General features: G+C 34.1%; 1 protein-coding gene across 2 annotated transcripts; it reads left to right on the top strand.

The window, feature by feature from the left end:
* The first annotated feature begins 5,565 nt into the window (after positions 1-5,565).
* LOC148623205 (mediator of RNA polymerase II transcription subunit 28-like) lies at positions 5,566-17,440 on the top strand. 2 transcript variants are annotated; one of them, XM_088573836.1, is made up of 4 exons: positions 5,566-5,610; positions 11,494-11,560; positions 15,774-15,886; positions 16,788-17,440. In XM_088573836.1, exons 1-4 carry the CDS (start codon positions 5,581-5,583, stop codon positions 17,124-17,126), a joined length of 549 nt encoding a protein of 182 aa, XP_088429962.1. In that variant the 5' UTR covers positions 5,566-5,580; the 3' UTR covers positions 17,127-17,440. The 2 variants fall into 2 exon arrangements, with proteins under 2 accessions (XP_088429962.1, XP_088429961.1); XM_088573835.1 differs by lacking the exon at positions 5,566-5,610 and adding an exon at positions 5,980-6,130.
* Positions 17,441-18,481: the final 1,041 nt, after the last annotated feature.

Here is an 18,481-nt window from a genome sequence, read left to right as displayed (position 1 = left end):
TAGCGCACCTAGCGGCAATCCCCAGCAAATACGATCTTATCCAGAATGAAAAACAGTCTCATAAAAAGAGTCTGATGCGATTTTAATTTATCGTCAATGAAAATTTTGATAATATCATGATGTTATCTTTTGTTATGTCAAATATACATTAAAATTGTACGGATAACAAAAATACCGGACTTTGATTTGGGGTACGGGAATTTCGAGTACACATTTTAGACCTCATCTAATAAAATCATTTTTTTTCGACTAACATTTTAAAAATCATTAAATCTAGCCTAACCATCATATCATTTTGTAAATTACCAAATTTCAGCCGGAAATATCATGTAATAATGAAGAGATTGACAAAATAGTATTTGGGTACGAAGAAAGGGTAATCAAGGGAACCATGGCTATAGCGGTAATCAAAAGACTGTAATCCAGGGGCAAAGACATGGAAAACACACATACACAACAAAGAACATAAAGTAACTAAAATAATACATGCAAAGTAACAAAAGCAAATGAGCAACTCGAACTCCACCAAAAACTGGTAGCATGGATCAGGTGCACCGGTAGGGCAAGTGTCCTCTGCTTTTCTAGAAACACCCGCCGAGTTGCTCATAAAAGTAAAGTCCGAGGTAGAAAAGAAAAGTTGGTATGGGTACGGGTACGGGTTGCACATTTTAGGACGTACCACATTCAAATCACAATACTACTCCGGGATTTCCGTGTTTTGGGGAGACGCTAAAATTATGTATGCATGTACGTCATGTACGTACAGAGACTTTACATTACATATCTAATATAATGTTAACTTATATAGAAGGGTCTGTTAAATTTTTGGTCGTTCCCTCCGCGGGACTCGAACTCGTACCGCTGTGACATCTTTGGCAACACCGCCTGCACAAGTCCAGCGCCCTAGACCACTCCGCCAGCTAGGCTATATAAAAATGTAGCTTTCGCTGGCCTGGTCATTCCTCCTCGTAGGATTAATCTAGGGCTGCAACTTAGTACACGATGTACGGTAGTACGGGACAGTTCATCTAGGTGTTATTATGTAGGATAGAGAATCGCCACAAGTCTATAACAGAATCCAAGAAGTATCAGTTGTGAATATCCCGAACACAAATAACAAATACTAGTAAGCCATTTTTTACTGAAGAATAAATACTCTAGGGGTTTTGACATTGAAAAATATGTCAATTTAAGCGATTTCTATGAGACAGAGTTCCATTGTATTAATTTTGATACAAAACCCAAGTGTTACCGCAACTTTCTTGGTATCATTGTAAAGCTGAGACATTTGGCAGCATATTGATACATACATATGTGAATTTACTTCGTTTTGCAGAAAAAAAAGAAGTTAGAAGTATAAAAAAAACGTAAAAAAGATGCTCCAAGGACCCTAAATAGCTCACCTAGTTATTTATTTTTTTGGTTTTTTTTTCAAGGACAACAACTCTAACAAGGAGCTGTCCAACAATTTTCACTCAATGAACACTTTGGTAGGACTTATCAGGAGGATCCTTTTATCAATTTGAAAGTTTCATTCTGTCTATTATAGTTTTCAAAATATTGGCTGAAAACTGCTAAAAACATGTTTTTTTTTCTTTCAAGGGCAAAAAAAAAAAATAACAAGGAGTCATCCAACAAGTTTGATTCCCACAAACATTTGTAGGTCGTGTCATAAGGATCATTTCAACAATTTAAAGTTTTATTCTATCTATCATAGTTTTCAAGATATTGGCTAAAATTTGTAAAAAAAAATCATTTTTCACCTTTCAAGTGCAATAACTCTAACAAGGAAACGTCTGACAACTTTTTCTCCCTGGATACTTTAGTAAGCCTTATAATAAGGATCATTTCAGCAATAAAAAGAATTTGGCAAACCCTAACGGTTTTGGAGATTTATGCAAAAAACTAGTGTGTGACCCCTATGTATTATTATTAGTAACGGCGGCTATGTTTTTCGACGAGACAAAAATCCCAATTTCAGTTCTATGGAAAATACCACAAGAAACATTCATACCAAGTTTGGTTCTAATTGGTTAAGTAGTTTCAGGGCAGAAGAGTTTTGTATAATTGTTAAAGACGACGGACGCCAAGTGATGGCAATAGTTAACATGGTCTTGGGACAGGTGAGCTAAAAAATGATTTTTGCCTCAACGAGGTATAAAAAGTAGCCAAAAATACAAAAAGTATTGTTTTGAACTGATCAGATATGTTGAGTAAATCATTATCTTAATTATGAATGTCTAAAATATGAGTTTCACAGTGTCGGTATGCTATGAATGAAAATTATGTTTGATACTGGGACCAATTTTCTAGGGGTAGGGGTAATATTTTTAACATTTTTTTTGAAAATTCTGTCTCCAAAATTAGTTTTGGTGGTTTATTAATGTAGAAAATTAAATTTAGTCACGCAATAACTTGTAGAGTCGAATGTTTTTGGAATTAAAAAATATGTTCTGACTACGAAAATCGCCACAAGTCATCAACAGAGTCCCAGGTGTATCCATAGTGATAATATTGAACGTAAATAACAAATAAGCTTTTTTTTTACAATAGAATAAATACTCTAGAGTGACTGGAAAGACTACCCAAGTGTATTTCGTTCAGCATTTTTCTATTTGGCGTTGTGACGTCTATTTTGCCTTTTACGGACGGATTTGAAGTTTACACCGGATTGAAAAGTTCCGGGGTCACACGTCATCATGAAATTTTTGTCCACATCACGTAAAGAAGAAACCACATCACGTAAAGAAGAAATCACTGCACGTAAAGAAAAAAAATGCACATAAAGTATTTAGAGATCGACATAACGTAAAGATGAAACGACCTCACGTTATAAGAAAACCATTGGACGTAAAGATAAATCCACATAATGTAAATATACATGTACGTTGACATAACGTAATCATAAAACGACAGAACGTAAAGACGAAATGGCAGAACGTAAAGACAAAACGACATAATGTAAAGATGTTCCTACATAACGTAAATACAAAATGACCACATGTAATTATAAAACCACAGCAAGTAATATAAAGTTAACAACACGTAAACAAATGTGTATCTCATCATACAGTTTAGGCGTTCCATACATGTCACAACAAATCAATATTATACAAACGTCTCAGAATATGACGACTCTATTCGCTTCACTGCTCCATCGGATCAAATTGATACAGGGAAGATAATGTAAACTTATAGAAGGGTCTGAAAAAATTCCTAAGGATGTCAAATTTGCGCCCCAGACTTTGTGCAGGCGGTGTTGCCATAGATGTCACAGCGGTACGAGTTCGAGTCCCGCAGAGGGAACGACCAAATATTTGCATCGCAAATTTGACAGTTTCATGCTAATATCGTTGGGAATTTTCCAGACCCTTCTATAAGTTTACATTATCTTCCCTGTATCATATTGATCCGATGGAGATACGAGATACGTGTGTTTCTTGCTTGTACGAGAACGGGAAGTTTACATGAAATGATCGGTTAGCTTTGAACATTACCCGGTTTCCGGTTCAGGCACCGAGGCTCGTTACTGTAGTAGGGTTGGGACACTAGGCCAAACAAAATAAACTGCTTATACTACATGTATAACTACATTTATTAGTTCGAGCACTTTCCGTCAACTTTGGACATACAGGAAAGAAAAAACATCCTGTAATGACAATAAGCTACATATATGAAAAGCGTACACTATTATAAATAATAACACCTGGAGTTCGCTTAGAACAACCGGGTACTACATTTAAAAAGAAAATAACTATTTGCGTCTTGTAAGTAGTGCGTGTATCTACACTGCTAAGACTGATTCTCAAAAATACAGATAAACTACATTATACGAATTGCTTATGTAAGTAAGCAGTTCAAAATATTGAAAATATAAAATACAATCATTCTGTTAAAATAACTTAGCAATTACAGTATACCTTTAAGTTTGTACAAAGGCTTTTTGTACGTCTCGAATAAACATATGTCAACCAGTCGTTGATTTTATGTAATATTACCCAGTTTCCGATTCAAACACAGGTGTTCGTTACAATTAATAATATAAAGGTCATTTATATTATCCGGACACCGATATCTACATATATATAGCCATTGCCAGTTGTATAATCTTGTTCCGGATGATTTAAAACATTCAAGTAAGAGAGATTGAGTACGATATATATCAAGGAAACCAAGATTTTAGCGGAAGTCAGCCGATTTTAAAGCATATCGCATTTGTACCATTTCAGATATTGAAAGTAAGCCAAAATCATTCGGACAGGGAATATTTGACGATTAGCGACTTTGGAGACTTCAGTCTTTGATTTTATTTACTTCTATGTACGTCGATCTCTTATAGGAGGAAATATAGTATGATGATGTATAAAGTTTCTTTCGTTGAATAAAGGTTTACATATGACTATCACTATAATTTTATTTCTCAGATAACATAACAGGGACTTTATAAATTTACTTACAAAATATGTATATTTCTATCTAAATGTATCATTTTGCAGAACCAAAATTGGAATAAGTTATAAAGTTTCGAAAATTTGGATTTTTATCATGAAATTGTCATTTATTTTTGCATGGAGCGTTATTTATGAAACCACGCGCACTAAAATAAAACGATTAATTCTCTGACACACGGACTTTATATTGAAATATATTCCTTTTTTTCCTTAAGTTGTTTATTTGTCAACGAAAAAATCAGAAAAATGGGTGACAAAGTATTTATGACCCCGTGTACCTGTGCATTCTAAGTAAGAAGTAGAAAATTCCAATCCATTTCTCCACCCCACTACAACCCATCTTTTAGAACATGCTTTTGAAAATCATGAGTATGGTGTAAAATGTGTAATCCTTACCCGTACCCGTACCAACTTTTCCCCGTACCTAAATACTACTTTGCCCATTTCTTCATTATTACTCGATATTTCCAGCTGAAATTTGGTACACATTTATAAAATGACATGATGGTAAGGCTAAAATTAATGATTTTTAAAATGTTTGTAGAAAAAAAGATAGATTTTGTTCGATTTTCTGTTATATTTGTGTAATTGATACAAATCAATTCAGATTGGCTTATCCTTTCATGATAAGCATGGTAGTTATGCCACACCCCAACTGTTCATGCATATTCATTATTTTGAATTGTAGAAAGCACGTGTAGTCTGGGGGATATAAAAGAGGATTGATACTAATTTTTGGTTGGGTTTTTCGATATAATTTTAAGGATTTCACAAGTTATATTTAGTAGTGAAATTTTATAACATCAGAACTGATGCTATATGTTAATTGAATACCGTATACAGAGCTATATTTTGTCTTTACTTTTTACGTAAAACTGCAAACAATTAATTGGATTTCGATACGTGCAGTATGAATCTAAAATTTCTGTTTTCAAAAGGGCTAAAATGTGTAACCCGAAATTCCCGTACCCAAAATTAAAGTCCGGTATTTTTTCTTATCTGTACTAATTTATTGCATATTTGTCATTGAACGTCGTAATATTATCAAAATTTTCATTGACGATGAATTAAAATCGCATCAGACTCTGTTTATGACATTTTGCTTTTCATTCTGGATAAGATTGTATCCATGCTGGTACGGGGATTGACGCTGGAAAAGGTACGGAATTCAAACTCAATCATTTCTTCTTTAAAACAATATCAAATCATTCAAAACTTTATCCAAAGTCTTTAGGTGAAGTTTAAATGACTTAATAATTTTAGAAAAACGTAAAATTCGGACAGGAAAGTGAGGAATCGTTAATAAATTGTTGGGTACGGTAACTTCCGGTTACACATTTTAGACCCTTGACTTCAGAAAACCGATCAAACAAGAAATATCAGAAAAATACACATCATTTTCTTGATTAGAAATGATTTGAAACGGACTTTCCCACATCTCAAGAAATTTTCAGTTCTTAACATACCGTAAGAAAGAATATTTAGCAAAACAATATTTTGGTACGGGAAAAGTTGCTACGGGTACGGGTTACACATTTTAGACCGTACGCTTGTGGGAGATTACTGGTTTACCTAAAAAGGGAAACCAGAAGAAAAGAAAGATGAATCCTGCGGCAAACAAAGATGTTAATTACAAAAGCAAGCCACATTTGATTGACGAGCTTGAGTCTGCATTTCAGGTTTTCTTATTCAACAGATATTTAACGAAGCCCATTTCTGACAAGGGACTTAAAACCCCTGACCCATATACAACATAGCACCAGACTCCAGAGAACGGATATACAAAATGTATAGCTATGCAATATGGTCAAACCATGGCAATGTTCATTTGGGTTATATAAATAGCTAGCTGTAGTTGGAACAAGTATATATTCCCCCCTTACCCATCTCTGTTGTGTTTGACATCCCAAATATTCATACTATATTGTACAAATTAGTCATTGTAGATCTTTGTTATCTGCTTATATTATAAGATTATAAGTACAATGTAATGTGATATTATAATTTTGATATATGTAATGTATCATGCCCTAACAGGCCCAATCATACGGATAATAAAAGCTCTTCTTCTACAGTGGGTTATCAGATGAATAGGAGGTTAACCCCACGTTGGCGGTCAAAATATTAAGCCCCCAAATCAAAATTAAGTGCTACAATTGATTAGCATGTTTTGTTTCTATACACACAGCTTGGGTAATCTGATCTCCTGTACTTGGCAGTGGCAATATATATATATATATACAAGTATTGTCAACAATATATGTATATGAAGTTTATACAAGTATTTCTATATTTATCCAGCACAGGATGCATTTTCTGCCAATATTGCATGTCCAATATTGTAAAGTGATATTGGGTAGTTATTTTTAAAATAAGGTCCGCCCACATCGGACTATTTTTTGCCTTGAAAACTGTAAACAATATGGTGTCCTCCGTTTCGATGTCTCTGAGAACATCAGTCATACATTTTGTACATTTTCTGCATGTAATATTTCTCCTCATTGGAGATGAGTAGTTTGAATATTGAAATCATGAAATATTCATGATTCTGTCAAACCCAAATCCGTCACATCAACCACAGGCACAACCCTGCTTACCTTCATCAAGTCAGCCTTGGGCACTTGCCGTCAGTCCATATCACAGTTACATGTCACACCATTTACCGCCTTCTCAGTCCTTCAGCTCATCTCAGATATCTCAGACCAAGTCAAATCATTTGTTAACTGGATGTTTTATGGTGCATGATAAGTTATGGAGAGAAGGTCTATGGTATAAACTTCATCTGTCCAATGTTAATGGTAAAATGTGAAATGTAATCAAGAACATGTATAAAAATATCAAATCGAATATTGTTTATAATTATTGTAGGACTGATTTTTTCCCATGTGATAATGGTGTCAGACAAGGGGAAAACATGTCCCCCTTTTTATTTTGCCTTATTTTTAAATGACTTACAGAGTTTTTTGGGTAGCCATAACTGTGTCAGATTAGAATCTATTAGTAACGACATCGAAAACTCTTTAGATGTATGTATAACTTAAGTTGTACGTTTTATTGTATGCAGATGACACAGCGTTGATGGCAGAATCTCCCCAAGAGCTGCAACATCAGTTAGATATGTTTTATGATTATTGTTCTAATTGGAACCTTAAAGTAAATGTACAAAAAACTAAGATTGTATGTTTTTCTAGTAGAAGAATTCCTGCCCATATCACATTTAAGTATGATGGTATGGACATAGAAATTGTCAAGGACTTTAAATATTTGGCAGCACTATTAACAAAACCATATACATTCAAAAAGGCTATAAAAGCACAGGCTGACAAGGGGACAAATGCCATGTACGAGATATTAAAGAAGGGCAAATTTCATGGACTGACGATTTCCTGTCAGATCTTTTCGACAAAGTTGTTAAGCCTATTCTTTTATATGGTTCTGAAATCTGAGGTTTTACCAATTTATATATGTTAGAAAAAGTTCATTTGAAGGTTTTCTGTCGTTGTTGTTGTTAACAATTTTTCAAAACTCTCCTTCTCTGATACTACTTGACCAATTGGAACCAAACTTGGTATGAATGTTCCTTGGGGTATCCTGTATAGAACTGACATGGGGATTTTTGATCTGTCAAATTACATGGCTGCCATTACTAAAAATAGAACATAGGGGTCACACAGTAGTCTGTAGTTCATCGCATACATCTCCAAATCTGTTATGTTTAGCCAAACACTTTCAATTGATGAAATGATCCTTATTATAAGGCCTTCAAAAGTTTTCAGGGATCAAAGTTGTCAGGTGACTCCTTGTAAGAGTTTTTGCCCTTGAAAGATGAAAAATGACATTTTCTTTCACTGTTTTCAGCCATTATCTTGAAAACTATAATAGATAGAAAGAAACTTTCAGTTGCTAAAATGATCCTGATGATAAGTCCTACCAATGTCTTCTTGAGTAAAAATTGTTGGACAACTCCTTGTTAAATTTATTCCCCTTGAAAGACAAACTTTAACCAGGTGAGCGATTCAGGCTCCTGGGAGCCTCAAGTTGTAATCTATTTAATTTAGAAATAGAGGACAGTACCATTTTATTATGAAATGTCCATCACTTGTCACAGAGAGAAAACTGTAAATCAACAAGGAGCTTATAAAGCGCCCATGTATTTTAGGTTTTAGGGCAATAATGTCACCGAAAGACAAACAAAAGTCTGATTAATTTGTGTAAATTTATTAGAATTATAAACAAAATAGTGAGTCCTCCTGACTAACTTCATCAATACTATAACGTGTCTAACTTGTCTGTAAATAGCATGTATTGTATATATGTTATATGTTAAAGATTGTTGCAATTTAGAGAAATTTTATTAATCTTTTTAAAGGATTAAGTGTTAAAAATGTTTTAGAGATCATAACAATTTTAATGAAACACTATATTGAAAGTATATGTGATATACATTTGTATTTGTTTAAAGGATCTTAACAATTCGTCTATAGAAAAAATTGTCCCAAAAACATAAAAAAAAACCATTAAAATTATACCTTGGAGTCATTACAGTATTATCTTATTTAATATTTTTTCCTAACAAATACAATATTTATAATAAAAATACAATACATGTATTGTATACGAGATTGCAATCGCCAAGTAAAGGAGATCCAGGTATTCTTCTATTTTAAATGTCGAAAATATTATGATTGTAAATGCTGACCTACTTAAGGAATGGATGAATGACAAAGGGTCATTGACTACCATTAATATTTTAGTTTAATCTGGTTCCGGTGCAGATGTGAAATTCTTGGTCATGTATGCATTTAATAATCATCTATTTTTATTGAGGAATGTCTCCTACATAGCAGACCATTAGTCAGTTCTGTTTACTTTATTGTAGGTTGAAAATCAATGTTAAAAATAAGAATTTGTCTGTGAATGCATACATGGATCTTTAGGGTGTACAGTATAAATCATAATGGCAAACTTATGAAAGGAGTATTATACCATATCAGGAATGTCAAGCTGGTTTGAATATGTTAAGTTAACACCTCTTTACCTGCCCTTGATGACATATGATCCACACACCCAGGCCCCTGTTTTTCATACAAAAAAATCTGAATTTGTGATTGCACTTGAAATAGGTTAAACCACTTCACTTTTAGGAAAGTAGATCTCGCCATTTTCAAGACAGAAACAATTCCCGCCAATCTGCTTACCAAAAGTTTATTCCTCAATGAAAATTCTAGTATCTAGCTCATTTTTGAGAGCAAAATATCAGCATTTTTTGGGCATACATTTTTAACTTGTTTCATAGGAGAGGATGGAAAAATATGTTGGTGAGAATTACTCTTTGACCAGTATGGTGAAACACAACAAATGATCCAGTGTATAATTATAACTTAAATCCAAAATAATAAATACTTTCAGAGATCTCCAAAATGTCTTCAACAAGTGTAAACACTCCCTAAGAGTTCAAAGGCGCAGGGACTTGAGTTCATGAGTTAGATCCATTAAATGGGTAAAAATTGTACTAAAATGCTGTTCGTGGCTCTCCTCAACATACATACAAGACAATACAATGTAAATACAAGACAAGACAGTGTAAGACATGCACAAAACAAAAGTTGCAGACAAAGAATGTAAAATGTACAATCACAAAAACAAAAAGATAGCCATGTGTGGGAAGAGTGTATCTGTCATGTCTATATGTATATTTTAATGACTTTTTATATTATAAAGTTGATTGAAATATTAACAAAAAATCTCTTGCTTTTTATCAAGAATTCAGACATATGATGAAAGATTCTTATATTTTCCTCATCACGAAGATCTTCACTACTGAACAACAGTAAATTGATTATATATGTCTTAGACAAGTTGACAGAATATAGAAATTAACATTTGGACAAATTATCATTTTAAGATTATTATACAATTCCCTTCACAAGACACCATAAAAAGGACAATATAGTAAGAAGTGATCAGTGGATTCTGTCACACCAAGGTCATACTTATTACATTTGTGATATTGTATAAGATTGTATTTATATAAATGATCATTAAGACCACTTAATTCAAGTCGAAATCTTTCCCATTCCGAACCAAATAGAAAAATATTTTGGTACCAACATCTTCAAAATATTGTCTTTGAAAATATTTAAAGACTTGGACTCTTTAACTCTTTAATTTCTTGTGAAAGTATATTCCAGTCATTAATAGTTGCTTTAATTATTCCTTGATGATACAAGCACTGTTTGTTACTTGATGATAAAAGCACTGTTTATTACTTGATGGTAAAAGCACTGTTTGTTACTTGATGATACAAGCACTGTTTGGATACAAGCACTGTTTGTTACTTGATGATACAAGCATTGTTTGTTCCTTGATGATACAAGCACTGTTTGTTACTTGATGATGCAAGCATTGCTTATTCCTTGATGATACAAGCACTGTTTGTTCCTTGATCATGCAAGCATTGTTTTTTTTCCTTAATGGTAAAAGCATTGTTTGTTCCTTGATGATAAAAGCACTGTTTGTTACTTGATGATGCAAGCATTGTTTGTTCCTTGATGATCAAAGCACTGTTTGTTACTTGATGGTACAAGCATTGCTTATTCCTTGATGATACAAGCATTGTTTATTCCTTGATCATATATGCATTGTTAGTTCCTTCATGATACAAGCTTTGTTTGTTCCTTGTTGATACAAGCACTGTTTGTTTCTTGATAATACAAGCAATGTGTGTTTCTTGTTGATGCAAGCACTGTTTGTTTCTTGATGATACAAGCATTGCTTGTTCCTTGATGATACGCACACTGTTTGTTCCTTGAAGATAAAAGCACTGTTTGTTCCTTGATAATAGAACCACTGTTTGTTTCTTGATGATACAAGCACTGTTTGTTCCTTGATGATATAAGCACTGTTTGTCCCTTGGTGATACAAGCATTGGTTGTTCCTTGACGATACATGCATTGTTTGTTCCTTGACAATACAAGCATTGTTTGTCACTTGATATTACATGCACGGTTTGTTTCTTGATTTACATTGTATTTTTTTCCAGAACTGTACAGCTGCAATAACAAGTCAAGAATATTTTAACACCCCAGAAGCTGATGAGCTCAAACCAGGTACACTGTAATAATATACAAAATAAAAAATTGCATTTATATTCCAAGACAAGACAAGATTTTATTTATAAACCTCAGACAAATAGTTGTACTAAAGGACACAACACATACACTTATAAACAATACAAATACATCAACAAGATCTTGCATATTATAAAAACCGGATCATATTTGTAGAAAATTAGTCAAGTTTCTGTATAATTCAACATAACAGAACATTAATATTCCTCTCAGTTTGTATTCTATCAGGTTTAATACCTAGGTATGAACTTTTGACGAATGACTTTCATTTCTTCCTTTTGACATATAAACATTTCTATATTTACAGATAAATTGTCTAACTTGTTATTTACTGCTATTAAAATACCATCGGTGTCTTCATGAACACGCCTTGCATAATCAGATTTCTTTTCACATTTCCATCTGACATAATTTTGATTCGGTGTTTTATCTGTGACCACCACTTGATCAAGCCTGGACTTGAACTTAAAACCAAAATGTAAACTACTATGGCAATCTGAATATAATAGGCAAAATTCCTCAATTATAAAATAAGTAATGTGAGCAAAAATATTTGACGACAAAATCAGATAGTCTACAACGCTCGAGTCCTTACATGTTCTTATGCCAATATTTTTATCTGATTCAACTCTTGAGTAAGCAATATATAAATTGCTACGTTTGCATAATTCTAGCAGTTTATGACCATAAGTGTTAGGTTTACATTTACATTGTGACACCCTCTGTAAAGGTACATTGTTAAGAGTCAGATTTTCAAAACTGTACATGTACTCTAAAATTTCTGAATCTGAATCAATACGAACATTTGTAATATAGCATCATCTGGAATTGTATAATCAGACAGTATACCAGTTTTGGAATTGGAAGTCCTCAACCAGCGCAACATAACATTTTTCAGCAGAAATTAAACAATTGAGTACATTTTCTATCTCGTCAAAAGTGTCTGCATTGGCATATTTTAAATTTTCAAGGGGTATGTAAATGCTACCAAAAAAGTACATTAGCATATTTTGAATTTTCTGGGGGTATGTAGTACATTCGAATTAAAAGCTTTTTTCAAGATCTTGAACGGAAGTACAGATTGACTATCACTTTCGATATCAAGTTTCAAGTCTACAGATAATTCAGTTTTAAAACCAAAGCAATTCAACCTGATGCTCTCTTGCAGTTGATTCTATTTTTGACAAGTATACCCAACTCATCAAAATATGTAAGTTTTGTTCCTAAAAAAAAACATATATCATGATTACATATAATTTCATTAAAGTCATGGGTCAATAACCTTTTTTGTTAATGTTCAGTACTGAACCTCAAGGCTGTCCACTTGCACTGACCCGTTTTCTGTATGGAGTACTTTGATTGTTTGTAAATAAAACTCCATTGGGGGACGACCCTTGGCATTGACGTTTAGGTGGGAGTTTGACTCCAGAGTGAGATTCATTCAAATGTGTTTGGTGGCTTGTATCCTGAAATGCAGCACCATCCATTACCTTCGCTGAAGCTTGATCATCATGAATGGACTTTGGAATATATTGTTGATTGTCAGTGTACAGTTTGTCACGTACCATTGACGCTTGTCAACCTTCCTGTCTAGTGGTTCTCATAACAGGGTAAAGAGATCTAGGCCTTTTCTCAATTTCCAGAAGAAATTGCTCTCATAATCCATAGAATGTATCTTTTAGTCATTTCGCAACACTAAGCACGAATTCCAGATCACTATGATATATAAACCTCGCAACAACAGGTGCCCTTCTGTTTTCACCACTACGAGTCTTGAAGTGATGCACATTTCCAAATTGAGTATAATAGTCAATACCGACTTCATTATATAGGAAGCATTGTAAAAGCTCTTTGATATTTTCATTTGGGACTATATGTTGCCCTTTAAAAATCAGATTGTTTTTCATTGAGCGACATTTGAGGTCCAGTATATTGGCTTTAAATGACTCTTTTCTTCTGATTCTATAACTGGTTCTGTGACAAGTTGAACGATCGGCGTCTGCTGTAGCTTTTTAATTCAGTATCATGAGTTGTGATTTTGCTCGCGTTACTCTGAACTGTTCATCTACCTTGTCAAATAAATTGCTCATACCTTGGCAGATAGTTTCGCATTCTGCTATTTTTTTTTTATTGAATTCTACAGCTTTATTTTCAAGCGTTCTCACCCTTGACAAGACAGATAGGTTCTATTGTTTTATCTTGGCCAGCTTTTTATTAATATTCAGTTCCATGTTTTGGAACCTATTTTCAAGGGATTTAACTCTTTTAGAGATAGCTAGGTTTTCTTCTTTAATTTCATCAAACTGCTATCTATTCTCATTTCCATAGTTTGGACCCTTTTATCTGTATTAGTGACAATCTCGAGTATCATATACAGTAAGGTGTTTTCACCAGACGCTTTGACAACTCCCCTACTTTCCTGAATTAACTTTGATGTATTGCTTATGTATTGTGTGATTGGTCAGTCCTAAAGCTCCAAAGCTTAAAGTTCATAATTACTACGTTTTACTATGATATATCTAAACCATTCCTTGTTGGCAAAGAAAATTCAATGCATTCAAAATGAAACCCTGAACTTGTACAGTACATTTTGTACTCCTCTCAGGGATTTTTTTCGAGAGGTATAGACATCATCCTCCTGTTTATTAAGACAAAATGGATTATCGTTTTTTAGCAGTAGTTTTTGTATTGATTACAGTTCTTCAATTACTCTATGTTATCACTCTCCGTTAATGTTAGTGAAGGCTTTGTCCATTAGGGAAGACGCTCTGTATTCCCTCTCTGTAAATGTAAGTGAAGGCTTTGACCATGAGAGAAGGCACTCTGTATTCCCTCTATGTTAATGTTAGTGAAGACTTCGACCATGAGGGAAGGAGCTCTGTATTCCCTCTCTGTTAATGTAATTGAAAACTTTGTTTAATGAGGGAAGGCGCTCTGTATTCACTCTCTGTTAATGTAAGTGAAGGCTTTGTCCATGAGGGAAGGAGCTCTGTATTCCCTCTCTGTTAATGTAAATGATGGCATTGTCTATGAGGGAAGGAGGTCTGTATTCCTTCTCTGTTAATGTAAATGATGGCATTGACTATGAGGGAAGGTGCTCTGTATTCACTCTCTTTAATGTAAGTGAAGGCTTTGTCCATGAGGGAAGGTGCTCTGTATTTACTCTGTTAATGTAAGAGAAGGCTTTGTCTATGAGGGAAGGAGCTCTGTATTCACTCTGTAAATTTTAGTGAACAGTTTGGTTATGTCAGAAGAAGCTTTTTGTAAGAGTCTCACAGTAAGAGTTGAACTTTGAAAGGCTTGTCTATGAGGGAAGGCGCTTTGTATTCCTTCTCTGTTAATGTAAGTGAAGGCTTTGTCCATGAGGGAAGGCGCTCTGTATTCACTCTCTGTTAATGTAAGAGAAGGCTTTGTCCATGAGGGAAGGCGCTTTGTATCCACCTTCTGATAATGTAAGTGAAAACTTTATCCATGAGGGAAGGAGCTCTGTATTCCCTCTGTGTTAATGTAAATGAAGGCTTTGTCCATGAGGGAAGGAGCTCTGTAATCACTCTGTAAATGTTAATGAATGGTTTGGTTATGTCAGAAGGAGCTTTTTGTATGAACATTATGCTTAAATACATAATAAGAGTCTCACAGTAAGAGTTGAACCTCGAAATTATTTACAATTATAAGTGTGTAATTTAACACCCATGCATTTGGTTCTTTGTTTTCATTTAAGAGATATTTTATTAATACAGTAGAAACTGTTTTGTGCCAGCATTGAAAGGTCATACAATCTTTTCCAAACTAATAATTTCTAACAGAATAATTTTGAGCCATTCATGTTTCAGACCCCCTCCCCATACAAGATATTGCTGCCACTCTGTCCCCATACAAGATATTGCTGCCACTTTGTCCCCATACAAGATATTGCTGTCACTCTGTCCCCGCACAAGATATTGCTGCCACTCTGTCCCCATGCAAGATATTGCTGCCACTGTCCCCATGCTAGATATTGCTGCCACTCTGTCTTCTTGCAAGATATTGCTGCCATTCTGTCCCCATACAAGATATTGCTGTCACTCTGTCCCCATACAAGATATTGCTGCCACTCTGTCCCCATGCAAGATATTGCTGCCACTCTGTCCCTATTTTAATTTATTTGTCTAACCATTTATCAGTTACATGTACAAATATGCTATGTTTGTAGGAGCTGAACAAACTTTTCAGAAATTTATAGATTTATGCAGACAAACAGAGGCATTTTTCCTTAATAAAAGATTAATGGTATCAAAACAGAAACCTGAACAAGTCATTAAAGATGTAAGTACATCTGTTAAAATCTGAACAAGTCATTAAAGATGTAAGTATGTCTGTTAGTGGTGTGCAATCAGTTAAAATTATCAATTTTTATTGGTTAGTGGAACCAACCGATCAAAGATTGTAATTGGATGTTCTTTATTCTATGCTAAAAACTATCTAAGTGAACATTAACAGATACTTGCACTCTTTTATGTGAATAATCATTTCTTATATGACCGCAAAAAAATTGCAATGTGTATGGCACTGTCACCATTTTCATCTGTAGACACTTGGTTTTTGGTGCAATAGCTTGCATATTAGTTGGTTGATCTTTACGAAATTTTATAACAAGGTTCCAAGCCACAAACAGAAGATTGGTACATGTATTACTTTTGGTGGTTATAGCCCCAACTTTTTTAAAATTAAGACCAAAAACAAGCATTTTATAGAATTTAACTATGTAACTCAAGTAAAAGCACTTATGTAGGTATATCCATGATGTTGTTCCAAAATGGTCAGACTGGTATTGATTTTGGGGGTTAAGATTTGAAAATCATGGAAATCAGGGGGCAAAAACATTCATTTTCCTGATGTCCAGACAATAGCTTTACTATATGTGTAAGTGCATGGATCGTTTTGAAATTCTATAACAAGGTGCCATACCACCAAAGGAAGGCTGGGATTGATTTTTGTGGTTAAGACTTTGAACTTTTTGGGAATTAGGGGCCAAAAATGGGCCTGAAACAAGCAGCTTCCTTTTGTTTGGACAATATATTGAGTATTTCAGCTACATGTAATACTGGTAGAATGTGTTTAAATTGAAAAAAAGCACTCTTATGAAGATTGATAAATATTTCTTCGAAGTTTAAAAACATATATAACAGGAAGAATTATGTATGGAAATTTACTTTGTTCTTCATAGGAAACAGATGATCTTAGAGCAGAAATTGAGCGTAAGGATGGGTTGATAAAACGCAACAAAGAGAAACTGCAGCAATGGCAGGCTTTACTGAACAATATACAAAGAGGACCTGGAGGGAGTTTACCCGGACCTCAACCCTCTCAACAACTGCAGACATTCACTGGGGCACATCAAATGGTGTACCAATCTCATCATCCTCAAGGCCCAACTCAAGGTGTTATGATGCCACCCCAGGGGCCAGGTCCAGGACATCAGCCCCCACCTGCTTACTCCCAGGTCCCTTCAGCTCTTGCTAGCCTAGAAACAATGTCTAGCTTAGGTATGCAGGAAAGAAGATAGTTCCTGGTAGAGAAAAAAATTGTTTATAGGGCAGCTAATTCTATGTTTTCAAGTCTGACGAACTTATTGTAAAAGTGAGGAATGATTGTTAATTCATAAACTTCATAATGTGGTGTCTTTTATACATGTTTATTGTTCTCTTTGTTACTAGATATTAATAATTACTGTTTTTTAAGTGTTTGCCGAGAAAGTACATTTTTAATTCTAAATATTGTAGGCTGGCAGAGAAAGTTATCCTAAAAAGATAACTGTTACTGTAGTATTACATTGTATCTACCCTCATTACAGGAACAAGATAAACATATTCTTTTGACTGTCTGTCTTCATTTTAAGTTCTGACAAGTCTTATTTAATGACATTTATTAACAAAAAATTATAGAGACAATATAATTTTGTGATCTCTAAAAAAATAGAATTTGTGTGCCAAAGTTAGAATTTGAATATGCTCGTAGGCCTACATTTATTAAGAGACACAAATGATATATCTTGATTTGGTTTTGGGGACTTTATACGTCACATCTATTCCCAAAGAACTAGAGATAAAGGATACTACAGACACTATAAAGTCAGCCTCATATCTTGACCTACACTAGAGATCGGTGGTAAAGGAAAACTATTGGCCAAACTTTACGACAAACATGATGACTTTTCAACTCTCTTTTTATCTTTGGCAACATCTCTTCAGTACCTGGGTATGGAGTTTTCATATCACAAATTCATATGTTATGTTAGAGCTCATCATAACTACCCATACTTTTTGTAACACGCTAGACTACCTACAATTAGGTTTCCGGAACAGGGTTTTGTTGCAATAAGATTGAAGTCATCACTATAAAATATTAATGGCCATCATCATTAACTCGTGGGTTGTTACGGTATATCCATCTGCACTTGTCATAGTTTTCTTTTCCTCTTTTTTCTACCCTGGACTTGACTTTTTGTGAGCAACTCAGTGGGTGTTTCTAGTAAAATGGAGGACGCTTACCTTACCGTTCACCTGGTCCTTCCAGTATTTAGTGGAGTCCTAGTTGCTTATTTACTTTTGTTACTTTGTATGTAATATTTTGGTTACTATTATTTTATATTCTTTGTTGTGTGCATCTGTTTTCTATGTCTGGTCTTTGTCCATGGATTACTTTCTTTTGACTTTGGCTAGAATCTTGGTTCCCTTGATTACTCTTTGATGGATTTTTATGAAACTGTACTACTATATTTCATACCACCAAATAAGGCTTTTATGGATTTCTATTAAAATGTACTACTAGGTTCCACACCACAAAAGAAAGGCTTTAATGGATTTCCATGAAAATGCACTACTAGGGACTAGGGCAATACCACAAACGATAGGCTTTGAT

This window comes from Perna viridis, chromosome 3 (genome assembly GCF_037379345.1).
Source record: "Perna viridis isolate PV_CMFRI_1.1 ecotype Kerala chromosome 3, ASM3737934v1, whole genome shotgun sequence".
NCBI classification, from domain to species: Eukaryota; Metazoa; Mollusca; class Bivalvia; order Mytilida; family Mytilidae; genus Perna; species Perna viridis.
This window is presented reverse-complemented; position numbering and strand designations above follow the sequence as displayed.

Coding starts and splice junctions, on each gene's coding strand:
- LOC148623205 (XM_088573835.1), top strand. CDS start 6,053: ATGAATCCTGCGGCAAACAAAGATGTTAATTACAAAAGCAAGCCACAT. Junction 11,561..15,773: donor AGCTGATGAGCTCAAACCAG/GTACACTGTAAT, acceptor CTATGTTTGTAG/GAGCTGAACAAACTTTTCAG. Junction 15,887..16,787: donor CTGAACAAGTCATTAAAGAT/GTAAGTACATCT, acceptor TGTTCTTCATAG/GAAACAGATGATCTTAGAGC.